General features: G+C 31.1%; 1 protein-coding gene across 1 annotated transcript; it reads left to right on the forward strand.

Annotated features, from left to right (window-relative positions):
* Window positions 1-10,119: 10,119 nt before the first annotated feature.
* On the forward strand, window positions 10,120-17,823 carry LOC118037905 (periodic tryptophan protein 2). Its single transcript, XM_035044061.2, has 7 exons — window positions 10,120-11,507; window positions 14,943-15,194; window positions 15,287-15,379; window positions 15,633-16,004; window positions 16,347-16,691; window positions 16,980-17,207; window positions 17,297-17,823. Exons 1-7 carry the CDS (start codon window positions 10,287-10,289, stop codon window positions 17,462-17,464), a joined length of 2,679 nt encoding a protein of 892 aa, XP_034899952.1. The 5' UTR covers window positions 10,120-10,286; the 3' UTR covers window positions 17,465-17,823.
* Window positions 17,824-20,022: the final 2,199 nt, after the last annotated feature.

The raw sequence follows: 20,022 nt of genomic DNA on the forward strand, positions 1-20,022 counted from the left end.
CTATCATTCCCTCTCTCTGGTGAATCCATGGCTGTTTGAGTTCTCAGATGTGCATTGAAGTTTCCATGCCACAACTTAGATGGACGAAGGGTGTTGACTCATGCCTTCAAACCAGGCTATAGAAATCCTACCTTTGTATCCTATAAACAGGAATAGGAGAAAGGAAAAAAGCACCGCATTCATCTATATATACTTTTTTTTTTTGGATTCGAGGAAACCTCATCTCCCCGGAAAACAAACTTTATGGACCCAGGTGAGCAAGTAAAACTTAGTTGTCTCAGGTTCTTACAAAAGGTGCACGTCCTGACTTGAACTCGAGACCTGCTGTGTAGATTTCAAGTCCTTTGTCATCACGCTATGCCCCTTGAGGACTCATTTGTATATACACATGCTCAAAAAGAGATTATCAACCTGCAAAAGTACCAGTAGATTTCTATGCGCAGATGACCGCAGAGTGATCAACGAGAGTTTAAAAATGCCTGGAGCCGTAGAATTACCTCACGACGGTAATTACTTGCCCTCTCCAGAATTTATTACCTATCCAAACAAGGGTAAAAAAAGGGTTGAAGTCTAGCACCATCTTCCCTGATTTCTTGGGCACAAGGGTTGAGCTTGTGAGCAGTTTCTTGGAATATATCCTGCAGGACAGAACACGAGTCACTTCAGCTTTGGGTAAGAAAAAAGTTCCATGTTTTGCCAGACATATTGCAATGGAATATATCCAAATAATGAAGTCATCACTTACCACAATTCGCATATTCCATCACTGGTAGCCAGTGCTCCCATTATGATCGCCATCATTTTGATGAATTCCAGCCTGTGACTTACAATACGGAGTAAGAGGAGGGGAAGAAGGAAAATCCTGCAGAATGAATTTGCTTCCACTTCTCAACCCCCCTGACGAGCTTGATCTTAACTCACGTGAATAAATTTTATTGCTGTATTTTACAACGAAAAAAACATGATAAATTCAATGCAATAACAACATCATAAACAAAACTAAAACTGCTGAGTATTATTATATAAATAAACATCAATCCTTAATAAGAAACTGTTTTGTTGCTGAAGATCTACACATGGCGAATTAAACATAGGTGATGGGATTGGGATGTTAGTTTGTGAAAACCTTTGGCAATACCATGCTGCCTTAACAGATCTTATGGGAGAGAGATTGCTAATGTATCTAGAATAAGGAGATACTTACAATTAAAAAAAAAAAGTAGAGAAATTAAACAGAAGAAATCACGCAATTCAGACTGTTTCCAAATTCAAGAACTCTATCAAGACAATTGATAAAGGATCCATACCCGAGGAACTAGATTGCATTGCATTATAAGATGGCTATGATATTCATGGTATATTTGTTAGGATTGTTGCCATTAATATGCAGCAATCATACATCATCTGCAGCCCTACTCTAGGAAAGAGTTGTTATTGTCAAAAGACTATAATAATAGGTAGATTATTATCAAACAAGTTACACCAACCATTAATAAAATAGTCAATCCATGTGTTGCCATCATTATTGAAGATAAGCTGGAGCTAGTAGCACCATTGATGTCTATAAATAGAGGCATAAGTTAGAGAGCAAAGTTGAGAGAAAAACTGACTCAAAGATGTGAGGAATATAGAAGAGAGTGAGCTGTCATGGACAGTAAACAGTGGCTTTCATTGCAGCACTGCTAAGAGAGAAGATGAGTGATGGGAGTAAAGTAGAGAGAATGATTCCTTCCCCTCCATTGATGTAAAATCTTGTTCTTTTTCTATATAAAACATGGCTTTTCTCATGGATATAGGCGGTTTGTCGAACCACGTTAAATATTGTGTCAATATGCTTAGCCTCTAATGAACAATGATCAAAACATCACCTGGTCCGAATTCCCAACAATATTCTCATTTCAAAAGCAAGAAATTCTGTGGATAGAATTTTCCTTCATTTCTGAACGTTTTCTTTTTTGTTTTTTCAATGAATAGAGAGATTAGAGAGGGCTCTTCATTTTTAAACTTCATGCAGAGCAATCATCTTGCAAAAACTAAACAAGAATTAGAGGGTTGCCTATATCTTTATTATGGAATCATAATGACGATAGTAGGAATTGCTTCTTCTTTTTTATGAAAATAATAATGATAATTCAAATAAAAAAGTTAAGAACTACAGTAAGAAATCGTTTGAAAAATAAGATCCCATCAGGAATAATAGTGATGAAAATAGATTAGGAAACTGAACAGAAACATTGGAAATGAGAAAAATCTAGAAGCAACAGAGACTGCCGTTTCCGCACCAAAAAATTAATCATTACCAAGACCGTATTAAACCCATCTACAAGGAGAAAAAAACATTTACAAATATAGTTCAAAACGAATTCCGTAAAAAGTTAGAAAAAAAAATGAAAGGAAATTAAATGATAAACTGATAGAGTAAACTGGAAAAAAAAAGTACTTTGATAAGAAGTTCTTCTTCATCCGAATTCCCAGATAAAAAACTTCATGAAAACAAGAAACAGTCGCTCCGAAAAAGAAAGAACAAACAAAGTGTTGTTCAACGCAAATTCAGAAGAAAGAAAGATACTTGGAGAGGAGGCAGGGGATGAGGACGTGAAGGAGTTGATGCGATTCCCTTCAGGATTGTTGTTTCAGAACTATAGCAATAAGGTATTGTATAGACATCATCATCATCATCATCATTAATTTGTTAGTACTTTTGTTTTGTTTCAGCAAGAGAATGAGGAATGCTTTTGGTTTACGAGGGATGATAGGATGAGATTTTATGGGATGACAGCAACAAGAACAGCACAATCAGAGGTGAGGATTTTGATGGCGCTTCTTTTTTAACCTCGGACTAGGCGGGAAATAGATTTTGTTTTTAATTTTTACTCTATTTTTAATATTTTATTTTTGTTTTATTACAAATGAGCCTTTGTAACCTATGAGCCCATGCACTCGAGGGTTAGATGATGAACAATAGTTTATGACTAGATGATTGTCTCATGTTGTGTTGCAGATTGGATTAATTTTTTTAATATAATAAAAAAATATTAAGGTGTTATTAATGTTTTTATAATACAAAAAAATAATAATTGTGTGGAAGTTGATCCAGTTTGAACTAGTCGACTTACAGATTTAAAGACAACCCAAACGACTAGTAAAAACATAATTTGACTAAAAAAATTTAAGATGATATTTAAAAAAATAATTATAGAGACGACAACAAATTTGATCAACCTGAGTTAACTTGAGTTTTACCTGTTAAATTCATGATTCAAGTTATGAAACTCTATATAAAGCGAATTGGAAAGAAATTATGAAATTTAATTCCTGATAAACTCAATATTGAAGGATGAGATTTTAAAAAAGATTAAAAAAAAAATGACCCAAAAAAAAATGAGTTAACATCCCAAATGAAACTAGGATAACCCCATAAAAAAAATAGGTAAAATAAATTATAAGGCTTAATTCTCAATCAATTCAATATTGAAAGATGAAATTAAAAAAAAAATAAAAAAATTAATTGAGTTAACCTAGATTAACGTGCTAAATTCGCAACTTGTTTTCATGAAACTGGGATAACCTTAAAATAAATCATTAAGCCTAGTTCATAGTCAATTCAATGTTAAAGGATGAAATTGAAAACCTATTAAAAAAAACTTAAGTCAATTAAGTTAACTCATTAAACCTATATCATGAGTTATAAGATTAGAACACCCACGTAAAAAGTAAACAATGAAAAATCATGAAACCTAATCTCCAATAAATAAAATATTAAATGATGAAAAAAATATAAAAAAAACAAAGACAAAAAAACATTTTTACAATAAATAATGTTTTGTAAGGTGGTGCACAGTAAAAGCATTTTCTCTTTTAATTTTTGCTAATTTTTGGGGAATAACTAGAAATTTTGGCATATATTGTGCATATGTACTAGCCATTTGACTTGCACTCCACCGCGGGTCATATATTTTTCTTTCAAAAATGAATTTTGATATGTTGGATTTTTTTATGTTTTTGTTTACATTAAAAACAAATTCTAAATGTAAATCGAAGAGCCTATACAAGTATCTAATTAAATAAATCGATAACTTTCTATTTAAATAAATAAATAAAAGTCATCAACAATAACTAAAAGCAGAACTAGAAAAAAATCAAGAGATGGATGTAAATCAAGTTATTCGATCTTAAAAATGAGATATTTACTCAATTGTGTTTACTAAATATATATATATATATATATACAATCAATTTTTATTCAAACGCATTTAAAAAATTAAAAACAAACAACTTGGATAATAGGCCTGATTGGGTTAAATATATTGACTCTATTTTAATTAGACGATAAAAAATAGCTATGGTAGTAAATGGATAATTTTTTTATATAAAAAAGATCACGATAACTTGAGAAAAATCCTTGGAAGTACAAAAATAAATTACAAAATAGACAAAAACAACTTGAGTCAACTCAAGTTAACATTATAAACATGTAACCCGAGTAATTAGAGGCGAGCTAACCAGAGTTAACTTGCAAGACTCATGGCCTAGGTCATGAAATTATGATAACATGATAGAAAAGAAATTAAATAAAATCACAAAGCCAAACTTTAAAAAAAATATCGAAAGATGAAATAAAAAAAAATAAGCAAAAAAAATGATATCGACTTGCATTAATTTTTCAAACCTGTGACCGAAATTAGTAGATTAAAAGCAGCATCAAATCAAGAAAATAAATGGGAAAACCACAAAACCTAAACACTTGCAAATCAAGTGCTGAAGGATGAAATCAAGAAAATAAACCAATTACACAAAAGAATCTAAGACAAAAAAATTATAATTAAAAGAATAAGGGTGAAAATTGAAATAAAAAAATAAATCAGAGGGTAACAAATTTTTTTTTTATTAAAAGGTTAAATTGAAAAGAAAAGGAGAAAAAATAAAAAGAATGAGGACCAAATAAAAAAATATACCATAAACTTTGATTGAATGATGAAATTGAAAATCAATAAAAACAAAAAGGCTAAGGAAATAAATAGAAATCAAAAGAAAAAAAACTGAATTGGAAAAAAATAATATATGATAAATTATAATTAAGGAACTAAATTGAAAACAAACAAAACTTTATAAAAGGTTCAAGAAAAAAAATGAAAAACAAAAGAAAAAGGATTGAAATAGAAATACCAAAAATGAAAAGGACCTAAGTTTACTTTTTAGAGGTGGGGAGATAAAAGGAGGGAAAAAAAATGACCATTAACGATAAACTACTCATCTTTCTTCGTCACACATTGCACTAGAAGGAAGTTGACATGATGATGCTTTTAATGACACGGCATAATGGCAGGTATGTTCATTGGGAGGTGTTGCGCGCACCACTCAAAGAGCGCAAACACCTCCCATGCACTCATAACTTTTCTAATTAAAAAACAATCAATAATTCAATATTAAAGAACTAAAATTCCCTCTATTAATATGGAATAAACAAAATACCTTTGTGAAATGATGAAATTGTCCCTGCATACATGCCTTATTATTTTTTTTTAAAAGACAAAAATACTCATGGTCAATAGTTCTAAATTTTTTTTTACTTAAAGCGTCAATTAGTTATTTTATTATTCTAAAAGTGAAAAAAAAAAATGCATGTACCCTTTAACAATCTTTAATGACCAATAAACTATTGAAAATAACTATAGTACCCTCAACATCAAGGCACCTTATTTTTTCTTTAAAGAGTAAAACTGTAATTTTACTATAGCAATGAATGGTCTTTTTGTGTATGTGTGTGCAATGATTTCTCTATCCCTTTTAAAGTTTTGGTAATTAACAACTAAAAAGTTGAAATTCTTTAATTAATGTAAATATAGTATACAATTAGTCATCTTACTTGCATTTTGATGTGAGTTGGGTCAAAAGTTAATTCTATTAAACAAAATGGAGGTGATGTTAATGTTTTTTTTTTTTTGTTAAACCATAAAAAATTTAAATTGTGAATTGAAAACCTGAAACTTGCATTTGATAAAATTAATTAAAAATTATATACTCCAATAAATGTTAAGAAAAAGATTAACAATAATCAAAGATTAAATCAAGGAAGTTAAGATATAGATGCAAATAAAGGAATGTGATCTCATGTCACATGGAGCTTTTAAATGTTTTAAATATATGCAAATATTTTTAGGAGAATTAATAATTTAAATTAAATTAAAAAAAAAACTAATTTGCTAGTATATTTTTATCCACTTCTCAAATGGAACCATGGTGGAAGTTGGTTTGATGTGGCTTGTTCAACTTTGTAGTCCAAACTCACCTAGTCGATCCAATCAAAATCCATTTGATTCCAAATTATTTTTTTTCAATACATCGTTGCTTCAAAAAATTTACATGACAATGTTTTGGATTAACATTGATTAACTTGTTAAACTAGTCACATGAGCCATGAACTCGATTGAATTTAATAACTCTTTTTAACCAATTCTTATTTAATTATATGATAATAAAAATAGGCGTGCACATAAAAACAATGAATAGTTGTTTTTTTTAAAAAATAAAAATATTATGAACAATTATACAAAAAGAGTTGTTGTTAATTTTAGAAAACAAATGTTATGGTCTCACTAAAAAACCACGTAAAAAATGAAAGATATTTTATAAAATAATATCCCAAAACATTTTTAATTATTCTTTTAATGAACTTCAATTAAAATTGAACACCTGTAGAGCAAAGTATCCGAAACATATTTCTAATGAATTTAAATTCAAATTGAGAAAAACATTAAATGTCAAAAAGAGACTATGCTCTTAAGCCCGAATGGGTTCATATGCTTGACTCGTTAAAAGAAATTATAAGAGCATGGACTTGCAAGCCTAGGTCTATGCTCTTAGCCTCTCTTTTTTTATTGATTCATTAGTTCATGGACCAAACAACATGTCTTTTATTTTTTTTTTTTCCTCTTAAAAAGACTAATGTGTTGCCTACTATATAAATGACACATGATACATCACTTACTTTTCCATATTTTGACCAATAAAGAGATGGTCAAAAAATCATGTCAAGATTTTTTAATTTTAAAAATAATTTTTAATTTATTTTAATTTAAAACACATAATAAATATCTTTAGAATCTCAATAAATCAATTTATCAATCCAAAACACCCATAAATTTGTTCAAAATACAAAATTAAACCAAAAAGACTTATCAATCTCGATCTACCTTTTCTAGCAAGATCAAGGATAAAAAAAAACTTTAATGGAATTATTCTTGTCAAATGAAATTTATTGATGTTAGGAATACTTTTTTTTTTTTATTGTGAAAATGTGAACAACCAATGACTTCCTCTTTTCTTTTCCGTTTTAAATTAACTTTTTCTCTTTTCTTTATCAAACTCAGAAACTTTAACTTGAATAATCTAAGTTTTATACCAATACAAAAACATCCAAACTATAGGAGTCTAAAAGAAAGACGTTGTAAAATATGGGGACTAAATATAACTATTTAGTGTGAATTTGAGATAGGCCACCATGTTTTTTTTTCTTTGTTTCTCAGTTTTGTCGTTAATTGTTTTTGTCATATCTTAATGATATAAACTAAATCAATATCTTATTAAATTTATCCACAATCAAGTGCAAAAATCTTATCAAAATCTTCACACTTCAAGGAAGTACAAATAAGGACACCATCATTTGAAAAACCTAAAACAAAAAAATAAAAGAATAAAATTAAAAATATATATATTAATGATAAAAAATCATCATCTCAATCCACACTAAAATGAGAGATGATCTATAATGTATTGGTGAATAATATTTTACCCATACTTTTTAGTTTATTATTAATTATATTTTAAAAAAAAAACATGACTAAACTTTGAATTTTATGAGGAAATAGGAAAACTTTTATTTTTTAACTTGATGGTGGAAACCATTTTTCAAAAGTAAAATTCTTTTATAAAAAGTAACACTCAATATATGATAATCCCACTCTTATATAAAAGTGAATTTAGTAAATTATGTTTTGTTAAAAAAAAATAAACAATTTTTTTAAAATATGAATTCATTTCAATCCATGGAGTTCAATGTTGTTATAGAATGGTCCCTAATCTTCACTTAACTTATATCCAATCCTGTGATAAATGAATGTTGAGAGATGAGAGAAGGTAGGAGAGAGAGAAAACAATTTCTTCAAGATATGCATTTTGAGCATGTGATTTGTTATTTTTTGTGTTATGTTTTTATATTTATAATGGAAGTTTGTTCCAGTATCTCAAATTACTCAAATTATTAAAAAGAAATGATGGGCATTGGAAAAATAATTGATTTTTTCATTTTGATTAAATTTTCTTGAGTTTATAGAGTGAATTAAAATGTATTTTAAGGTTTAAATTGGTTTTAGAATGATGCTTACTAAGATGTTTGAAAATGAAAATGATGCAAAATATAGGTGTGGAAAGTAAAAACTACCGCCATTAATGTTTTTTTTTGACAAACTTGTAATATATTTATTCATTAAAATTTTTTTAGTTTGTTTAATGTTATAGTAGTGATTGTTTTTCAAAATATTTTTTATTTAAAAATATGTTAAAATAATAATTTTTTTATTTTTAAAAATTTATTATTAATACTAGTACATTATGAAAAGAAAAAAAAAACCTAAATTGAAGTAAGGAAAAAAAATAAAATAAAATTAGTGTTCAAAATTATGTCAATGCAAAATAAATAAATAAAAATTGAACTACCAAGTAGAGATTAACGAGATTTTTAATCCATATTATGTATTCATTAACTAAAACTAAACATCCTTCAATCATAGATTGCGCACTCAATGCCAGTTCCTGCCTTTTTTTTTTTTTTTTTTTTTTTAAGTTTTGAATTTCTAATTAGATTGTTATGTGATGTAAGAAATAAATTGCATGTTTAGTTTTTATTTTTTAAAATAAAATACATTCATAAAATATGTTTAAAATTAATAATAAAATTTACATAATGTTAAATACTAAAAATATATTTTCAATTAAAAACTTATAAAATTAACACTGATTTATTTTGATTTCATTTACCTAGATTTTTTTCTAAAAAAAATAAAAATAAAAAAGAGATTTTACAAGGTTATCCGTAGGAATGCACGGATAATTATACTAGTGAAATATAAATCAACGAAAATTCCATAAACCTGATATCACTTTAATTGAATGTTGAGAGGATAGGTGCCCTCACTTCATAATTATTCTCGTAATTATTACTTTTTAAAAGTATATTTGTTATAAGAGATCAGCAGATTATTTGAAAATGTGATAAAAATTGTGTTTTAAAGTGTTTTTTTTATTATAAATATATTAAAATAATATATTTTTATTTTTAATAATTACATCAACACAATAAAAAAATATTAATTTAATTTTTTTTTTTAAATCAAAACTTTTTTAAAACACATTTTAACCACAAACGGTTAAAAATAATAGAGGAGAAACAAATAATCACCCATCCTTGTAATTTATCCTATCCTTTTTCACTTTTAAAAAATTATTTATTTATTTTTAATTTTGAATGAATTGATTCTCATTTATCTTCAACGTTGTTTTTTATAATTTTTAATGCTGTCAATTTTAATGCACTTCTCTCTCTCTCTCTATTAGTCAAATAATATTATTTAGAAACATGTTATGAGTGTGATAACAATGACTTTTTAAAATATTTTTTTATTTTAAAACACATTAAAATAATATTTTTTTTTTATTTTTAAAAAATTATTTTTAATATTAGCACATCAAAATAATTTAAAAATACTAAAAATATATTAATTTAAAATAAAAAAATTAATTTTTTTAAAAAATATTTTTTAAATACTAAAACAAACATATGCTAAATAGATAATAACTCACTATCTTTTCTCCTCCTCGTCCTTTTAGTTTACTCCATTCATTTTTTTTCCTCTTCCCAATCCCTCTTGACATACGCCCGTAAAGATGCCATAGGAGCACCAAGAGTTTGCTGGAGGGGTTTGGGCTTAATGGGCCACAGTAGTTTAGATTGGGTGGTTATAGATGGAAAATATTGAGGCTTGAAGCCCATTGTTTATGTACTTTGATCTTAGTTCAGAGTGTTAAATTGACTGAGCCTATTAATATTATTTTCTGGCCGAAGAACAAAAGAAAAGGAAAACAAGGGAAAAGACGTTTGTTTGTACACTCTTTCATCCAGAGTTTAAACCCTAAACCCTACAGAGGAAAAACTCAGCTTGCCTACTTGCTCTATTTCTTTCGTCCACTCCAATTTCTTGAGATAGAGAAGATATCAAACAGAGCAGAGGATGAATTACAGATTCCAAAACTTGCTTGGAGCTCCCTACAGAGGAGGCAACGTTGTAATTACTCAAAACACCCAACTAATCTCACCAGTCGGCAACCGAGTCTCTATCACTGACCTCATCAAATCCCAAACCATAACCCTCCCAGTCCAATCTTCCTCCAACATCCGCCGCATTGCCGCCTCCCCCGACGGAACTTTCCTCCTTACTGTCGACGAGAACCACCGCTGCCACTTCATCAATACCGCCCGCCGCGTCATCCTCCACCGCATTAACTTCAAGAATACAGTGAATGCTGTCAAATTCAGCCCCGATGGAAAATTTATCGCTGTTGCAGCGGGAAAATTGGTCCAACTCTGGCGGTCTCCGGCGTTCAAGAAAGATTTTTTCGCTTTCGAGTTAGTTAGGACCATAGCTGATTGCGAGGATACAGTTACAGCAATTGATTGGAGCTTAGACTGTAAGTATTTGCTTGTTGGCTCGAAGGACTTAACGGCACGCCTCTTTTGTGTTGAGAAATTGAAAGACGGGATTTTGAATAAGCCCTTTTTGTTTTTAGGACATAGAGATAATGTAGTTGGTTGTTTCTTTGGTTATGATAAGAAAAATACTAATAAGGTTAATAAGGTTTATACAATTACGCGTGATTGTTATATTTTTAGCTGGGGTTATAGTGGTAATAATGACGGTAATTTTGATGAAAATGATGGGGGGATTTCAGAGCCGGCCTTCCCGGGGACGCCGGAGAGGGATGGGGAAGGGAATATGGACAGTGGAAGCGCGGGTAATGTTAAGAAAAGGAAGGATTTTGATGGGAAAGATGAGGGAGAAGAGGGGTATTTGCACAAGGAGAAGTGGGAGCTGTTAAGGAAAGATGGGTTTATGCAATCACCGGCGAAGTTAACTGCATGTGATTACCATAGGGGGCTTGATATGGTGGTGGCGGGGTTTTCTAATGGTGTTTTTGGGTTATATCAAATGCCTGATTTTGTTTGCATGCATTTGTTGTCGATTTCGAGGGAGAAGATAACTGCTGCAGTTTTCAATGAGATTGGGAATTGGTTGACATTTGGTTGTGCAAAGTTGGGGCAGTTGCTTGTGTGGGAATGGCGGTCAGAGAGTTATGTGTTGAAGCAACAAGGGCATTACTTTGACGTGAATTGCTTGACTTACTCTCCAGATTCACAATTGCTGGCTACTGGTGCAGATGATAACAAAGTAAAGGTAAAATATGAGCGTATGGAGATGTTTTATGTTTTTGGGAAGTTGTAGTCCCTTAGCATGCTTTTCTTAGGTAAAATGCGTTATGAAAATGTCTGCATGATACAATAGGTTGGTTCTTGCAGGATATTTAGGTGAGCTCGCTGTTGTATGTATGGATTGTTTGAAAGAAATGTGTTGCTATGTGCACATGCGAGCTTGTGATTGGTTGCAAAAATGTTATACTTATTTGGTTGATATGCAATTGCCCATGTATATTGAAAAAGTGTCATAATGCATATGCAAAAATGTTAGGATTTTTGTTTATCATCTATATGGTATATCCATACATTGTGTGTTTGTTTGCGATGTAGAATAATTATCCCAAGATTTTATGGACCAGATTGAAGCATGAAGTTATTGTTTTTCTATTTTAATTATTTGTTTCATAGTCAACTTATGATGTTAAATTTAATTAATATTTTACTATTTAGAAATTCTAATGCTAGATCAATTCTATTAGCCAAGAAAGTTTTAATTAGGAATCTTTTCATATAAAAGATTGTAGGACTAATATAAATTGAGATGTCTTGTTTATTTTATAGAGATCAAGACTATTGTTTAAATTTAATAAAATACCAGAGAATTTTCTTTAGATTTCTCTATAGTTTGGTCTATAACATTAGGACTCAAGAACCCTAGTTTTAGACCAAACTTTGATAAGTTGTTTGAGGTTGAATGTGATGCTTGTGGAGGGGGTATTGAAGGAGTTCTTTCCTAGGAGAAAAGTCCTATAGCCTTTTTCAGTGAGAAGTTAAATGAAGCTTGCTTGAAGTATCTATGATAAAGAACTCTATGTTGTGGTAAGGGCTTTGAAAATTTAGGAGCATTATTTGATTAATAGAGATTTTGTCTTATATTTAAATCATGAAGTCTTTGAATAGTTAGAAGAATGTTAGTATGAGTATCATGGCTAGGTGGATTACATTCCTTCAGAAGTTCAGTTTTAGTCTGAAGCACAAAGCTGAAGTTTAGAACAATGTGGATGATGCATTGAGTAAGCGAGTTGCCCTACTACTAATCCCTTTTCTTAGCAAGATTTTGGGTTTTAAGTGTTTGGAGGAACTACAAGATGAAGATGGTGATTTTCAAAAGATATGAGAAAAGTGTTCTAATGGTCGAGTTAATGGATATTTCCATATATATGATGCCTACTTACTGAAAGGTAACTGATTGTGTATTTCTTATATATACCTACACGAGAAATTGATTTAAGACTTGCATGGTGGCAGATTAAAGGGTCATAGAGGAAGAGAAAAAACAATGTCAGTTTTGGAGGATAAGTATTACTAGCCTCAGCTCAAATGTGATGGAAACAAATTTGTTCAATGTTGTTTTACTTGTCAAACAACTAAGGAGCAATAATAAAACACTGGTTTATACATGTCTCTACCTATACTTGAACATATATGAGAAGATATTTTCATGGATTTTGTGTTAGGTCTTCCACGAACTCAACGAGGAATGAATTATGTTTTTGTTGTTGTGGACAAATATTCAAAGATGACAAACTTTATACCTTGTAAGAAGACTACAAATGCGATCAATGTGGCTAAGCTATTTTTCATGGAGATAGCGAGGTTGTGTAGTGCTCTAAAATCCATCATGTCTGGTAGAGATACTAGGTTCCTAAGTCATTTTTGTCTAACTTTGTGAAAGATATTTAATTTCTTTTTGAAAGGGGTGTTTGGCCTGCATTTCAACTAGAGTTTTAAATTTTTTTATTTTTTTCTTCAATATTTTTTTATGTTTTTGAATTTTTTTTTATGTGCTATTGTTAAAAATGAATTTTAAAAAAGAAAATATTATTTTGATACATTTTCAAGCAAAAAGCACTTTGAAAAGTAAGTGCTACCACTGTTCTAAACGCCCCCAAAGTTTAGTAGATTTGCTCATCCACGTACTGATGGCCAAACAAAATCTCTAAACAGAACCTTGAGCAATCTAATTCATAGCATTTATGGAGACAAGCCTAAACAATGGGATGTTGCATTGGCTCTAGTAGAATTTGCTTACAACAGTTCCAAATATAGTGCTACTGGCAAGACATCCTTGCCATCATTTGAGTGTGTACATAAAACCTCCAAATCATGTATTCAATCTACATTCACTATCTATAGCTGCTGGGTTTAGCAATTCAGCAGAGAATTTTGCTGAACAGATGCAAATTGTGCATCAAGAGATGAGGAGGAAACTAGAAGAATCAGCTACTAGAAATAAGTACACAGTAGACAAGTATAAACAAGTTAAATTGTTTTAAGGAGACATGGTCATGGTTTTCTTGTGCAAAGAGAGGTTTCTAGTAGGCACCTATAACAATCTAAAGATAAAAAAGCATGGTCTATACAAGGTATTGAAGAAAATCAATGATAATGCTTATGTTATTGATCTTCCGGATAGCATAGGCATGTTAAAGACCTTCAATGTTGTTGATCTTTACGAGTACTTTTCAGATATTGAACTCAATTCGAAAAACGAGTTTTTTTTTAAGTGAGGGAGATTGATGTAGAAAAATTATCCTAAAAGTTTATGGACCAGATTGAAGCATGAAGTTACTTTCTTCCTGTTTTAATTATTTTTCTAGTGAATTTTAAATTTTAATTATTTGTTTTCTTCTTAGCTTAAAACTTTTAATTTAATTAGTATTTTACTATCTAAAAATCCTAATGCTAGATGAATTCTATTAGTTAAAAAAGTTTTAATTAGAAATCTTTTCCTGTAAAATATTTTAGGATTAATATAAATAGGGATGTCTAGTTTATTTTATTGAAATCAAGACTATTATTTAGATTTAATAAAATACTAGAGAATTTTCTCTAGATTTCTCTAGAGTTTAGTCTGTAACCTTATGGCTTGAAAACCTTAGTTTTATGTTTGCAGTACACTACTTCAGTTTGTCTATGTGTGTGTGTCTTCGATACATTTAATTGGTTGGATTCCTGTATTTGTGCTCCATATTCCATTCACGGTCCTTTAAAACTCCAAATTTTTTGTATAGTTTTTTTCCTATATGCAATATGCTGTTGCAGTGTTGGCTTTGCAAGGAATTTTATTTAAAATGATGAAGTAGCATGTAACTAATGTATGTTTGTAATGTTTAGTAAGTGTGTGATCTTACTGACTGTGTCAAACAGTTCCTATTGTGGTATATTAGTATTATTTTTCAAGCATCTCATGAACTTTTTTCTAGACTGAATTTTAGTATTTGAGAATCATTGGAAATCTTCATCAGGAGATATTGTGCAGGCATATTTCATAATACCTTGAAAATATGATGCTCCGTTATTTGTTTCTGATTGTTTAGCTTTTGGTCATGTGCTATACACTTGTCTCTTTGCTGGTCTCCCCTATTTTTGTACTTGAATGTCATGTGAATGTGTTAGTATTTTCTTGTCACAGGTGTGGACCGTTTCATCTGGCTTTTGCTTTGTAACATTCTCAGAGCACACAAATGCTGTGACCGCGCTTCATTTTATGGCAAACAACCATTGTCTTTTAAGTGCATCTCTTGATGGAACTGTACGTGCATGGGATTTGTTCCGTTATCGAAATTTTAGGACATTTACCACCCCTTCTTCAAGGCAGTTTGTCTCTTTGGCAGCAGACCAAAGTGGGGAAGTCATTTGTGCTGGAACTCTAGATTCATTTGAGGTACGTATATCTTTTGGTGCTGTACATTCAAGATCAATCTGCTGTTTTTTAATTTTTTTGCTGACAGAGTGCTTAATTTTTGTATGCAATAGATTTTTGTTTGGTCAATGAAGACAGGCCGTTTATTGGATGTCCTTAGTGGTCATGCAGGTCCTGTTCATGGGCTGACATTTTCTCCCTCAAATGTGAGTTGTATTGATATCTCTTTCCACTCACTGGTTATGCATCCATTGTTTTGTATTAATTCCTCTTGGTTTCTCTGTTTGTCTGAAGTGGTTTATTTACATGAATTTGTTGAGGTTGGATCGCCCTTCTACATTTGGCATCCAACATTATCTTGGATTCTTGTAACTAATAGTAAACATATTGGTCTACAGTTAGCTTTTCATACCTATTGATTCATGAGCAGCTTCTGAAGTAAACCTGTTTGACCTGTAGGCAGTCTTAGCTTCATCATCATGGGACAAAACCGTTCGCATGTGGGATGTTTTTGAAGGAAAAGGTGCCGTTGAAACGTTTCCTCACACACATGATGTTCTTACTGTAGTTTATCGTCCAGATGGACGGCAATTAGCTTGCAGCACATTAGATGGGCAGATTCATTTCTGGGACACGGTTGATGGCTTGTTAATGTACACCATCGAGGGCTGCAGGGATATTGCTGGAGGGCGTCTTATGACTGATCGTAGATCAGCAGCAAACTCAACTGCAGGAAAATGCTTCACAACCTTGTGCTATTCTGCTGATGGGAGTTACATTTTAGCTGGTGGAAGTAGCAAGTACATCTGTATGTACGATGTTGCTGATCAGGTTTGTTCCTTGTGTAAAACCTTCTGCTTATCATTTACATTTTTATTTTGTAAACATTTTAAATCATTTAATTATTCAGCTTTATGATGACATGAACATTATCACATGTTTCTTCTATCTATGCTGGAGCTCAAACTTTTTTGTTTTGTCATCTATAAGCAAGTTGAATGTAGAAAATTAGATTGAGAACTGTTTGGATGTTGGAGATACTTTTGAAGAATTCATAGCTTAATTAGCTGGTTATTCTTCTGTTTTACATTTGTTTGGATGGGTTCATAGGTCCTCTAGTGTAGATCTCTCTTAGTGTTTGAGGTACTGGATTGATTTATGTATGAACTGCAGGTTCTGCTGCGTCGCTTCCAAATAACTCACAATCTTTCATTAGATGGAGTGCTGGATTTCTTGAACTCGAAGAAGATGACAGATGCAGGTCCACTTGATTTAATCGATGATGATGACTCTGATGCTGAAGAGGGTGTTGATAAACAAACTCGAGGGAAGTTGGGATATGATTTACCAGGATCCATGCCTAATCGTGGAAGGCCTATTATTAGAACAAAATGTCTGAGAATTGCACCTACCGGGCGAAGCTTTGCAGCGGCAACGACAGAGGGGGTTCTAGTTTATTCCATTGATGAATCCTTCATCTTTGATCCCACTGATCTAGACATAGATGTTACACCAGAGGTATCGCACGTTCTTTTGTAAAATTCTTTGAAACATACATCTTTAGCTTTCTTCCCTCTTTTAAGCACTCTTCATGGAGAATTCAAGGCATGTTATAAGGCTGTCAAATTATCAACACCTGCTTGGTTGGAAATAACAATTTTTCCTTATTGATATATTGTAGTATTTCTTCTGCTGATTTTATTTGATGACTACAACATCTGCTTGTTGGAAATAACAATTTTTCTTCATTGACATGTTGTAGTATTTCGTCTGCTGATTTAATTTGATGACTACAATGGTGTGCAGGCAGTTGAAGAAGCATTAGATGAAGATCAACCAAACAGAGCTTTAATTATCAGCCTTCGCCTGAACGAGGATTCTCTAATTAAAAAATGCATTTTTTCTGTCAGTCCATTGGATATACCAGCTATTGCCTCCTCAGTCCCATACAGATATCTGCAAAGATTAATAGAAGCATTTTCTGATCTTTTGGAAAGCTGTCCGCACTTGGAGTTTATACTCCGCTGGTGTCAGGTGCTCGCTGCCATCTTGTGAAATTTCATAACCTCGGAGCCCTTCCTGTATTCAGATCTAATTCGTTGTTTGTGTTTATTTTTTGACAGGAGCTGTGCAAGGCTCATGGAAATTCAATTCAACAAAATTCCAGAAATCTTCTTCCCGCATTAAAATCCTTGCAGAAAGCAATTACTAGAACACATCAGGATTTGGCAGATACTTGTTCGTCTAATGAATACATGCTACGATATTTATGCTCGAGCAAAAACAAATGACGGACCACTATTAGTGGCTGGGATTTCCTAACTATTTGCTGACAGAAATATAACCTATTCTCCTGAAAAGGGAGCAGGTCAAGCTCTCCCATAGCCAACACAAACATGCCAGATTCAGATACCATGGCGCAATGTTCACGTGGTTGAAAGCGTCTGCTTGTTGGATCTGACGCTGCAGTTTATTGGGAGCTGTGATATGGCTTGGGATCATATGCATGACAGCGTCACGAACTGCCTTCAATGCAATTTTGATACAGTAAAGATGAACGTGGTTCTATGACAATTATGGATGAGGATTTTCTGTACAATGTGCTGTTAGACAATCAAAGGTTAATCGATTTTTTTTTTTTTGTCGTGAATTTAATTTTCCTCCCAAAACTCTAATGATTGTTTTTGTGTTGCACTGTCAATTATATCTCTATTGTAGAATTATTTAATCTTCTGTAAGCCATAATAAAAGCAAATATATTGTCATATAGGGAGACTAATAAAAAGGAGCATATAGCGACCAAAACCACAGAATTAGAAGTGCAGATCTCAGCGTTGCAGTTTCTTTTGGACGTCTGTCGTTTTGTCCATTTATGAAGCTATGTAAAATTTAAAATTTGAGTTAATTTTTAAAACTTTAATTTAAAAATTTTAGTTTTAGATTTAATTAAAATACTGAATTCTCAACTAATGTAATATTAAATAATAAAATCAAAAAAAAAATCAATTTAAAAAATTATCAAAGTAGAAAAAAATAATAATTTAAATAATGAAAATCAAATTTGATAAGAAAAAAAAATCTAAGATAAAATTATAGGAATGATTCCAAACCCAATTATATAGAGACAATAATTTTCTTTTTAGGCTCTTGTTGGGTCATGTAGATTTGTTTGTTTATTCTCATGTCTTTTAACATAAAATATTAAAAGTCAAGAATAATCATTTCTCTATATCTTTAGGTGCATAAAAGTCTTCAAATGACCTATAATATTTTGATCAATATTAATTTTGTGTAAAAGATGTATATCTCTCATTAATGTTGTATAAAAAATATGTATCTCTCATTAATGTTATCAGGAAAAAAAAACACTCTAATCTCTCCATTTAATCAACATGACAAAGTTCAGATGCTATAAATATTGTATGAACTACCCAGATAAAGGACTCACACTTATTCAATTTTTTGTTCATACTCTTATTTTACACAGTATTATTATACATAACTAAAAACAAAAAATTTTGTTCTTAAAAATTAAATGCTCATTCTCTTATTTATTACAATTTTTTATATAAAGTCACCAATTTTATTATCGAAGGGCTCCTAAGGTAGTGTTTTGTATGCTAAATAATATTGATTGGACTAAACGAGACAGGAGTGGACAAATAATTGTTTTGTCTTGTGTTTGGTATGCTTTGGATTGGACTGGATAATTTGCTTTATTTTGTGTTTGCTAGACACTAGATGGATCTCGGTCGACCCAAGATCTACAACGTTCTGGGCTTAAGAAAAAATAAAGGAAGGATTGATCCGATCTGATTCGGTTAAAAACTAAGATCAACCCGTGACCTAGTTGGCCTAAGATAAAACATGGGTAAAAAATTCTTTTGACTTTATATATATATATATATATATATATATATATATATATTGTCAAAATGAGGTTGCTTTGATTTCTTTTTAATTTAAGTCAACCTAAGTTAACCCTTTCAAGTCATAACTCAAGCCTTATCTCGAGCTGATCTCCAAATCGGTTTTTAAAACTATGATAAAAATCATTTTAATTCTAATGTTGTTGTGGGTTAACCCGGGTTGACTATCCTAACTCATGGCTTAGGCCTTGCTCCAGGTCAACCCCTCAGTTAAGTTTTAAAACTGTGTAATAATTATTTTTATTCTTACATTGACTTGGCCAATGGTAAACCTGACCTATGACCTGAGTCTGGTCCTAGGTCGACCCTCAAGTAAGATTTTAAAATTATGATAATAATTATTTTTATTCTCGCGTTGATCGAGTTAATTGCCAAAGCAGGCCTGGTTAAGTCGACTCTCAAGTCGAGTTTTAAAACTATAATAATAATAATCATTTTTATTCCTATGTTGACTTAAGTCAATGATCAACCTGACCTATGACCTAGACTTAGCCTTAGATTGACTCTCATATTGAGTTTAAAACTAAGATAATAACAATTTTTATCATTATGTTAACTTAGGTCAATAGTCCCAACTTGGGACATGGGCCTGATCCTGGATCGAGCACCGAGTTGAATTTTAAAACTATAATAATAATTATTTTTATGTTTTATTGACCGAGGTTAATTGTAAACTCAACCCGTGACCCCGGGCCTGACTCTATATATACCCTCAAGTAGGGTTTTAAAATTATAATAATAATCACTTTTACTATTACGTTATCCCAGATCAATGGTCAACCCGATCCATATCCTGGATCAACCCCTAATTAAATTTTAAAACTATGATAACAACTATTTTTATTTTTTTTAATTGACCCAAATCAACTATATTAACCTTTGTACAAATAATTGGATAAATTTCTCCTACTCTTTTTAGT

Source organism: Populus alba, chromosome 3 (genome assembly GCF_005239225.2).
Source record: "Populus alba chromosome 3, ASM523922v2, whole genome shotgun sequence".
NCBI classification, from domain to species: domain Eukaryota; kingdom Viridiplantae; phylum Streptophyta; class Magnoliopsida; order Malpighiales; family Salicaceae; genus Populus; species Populus alba.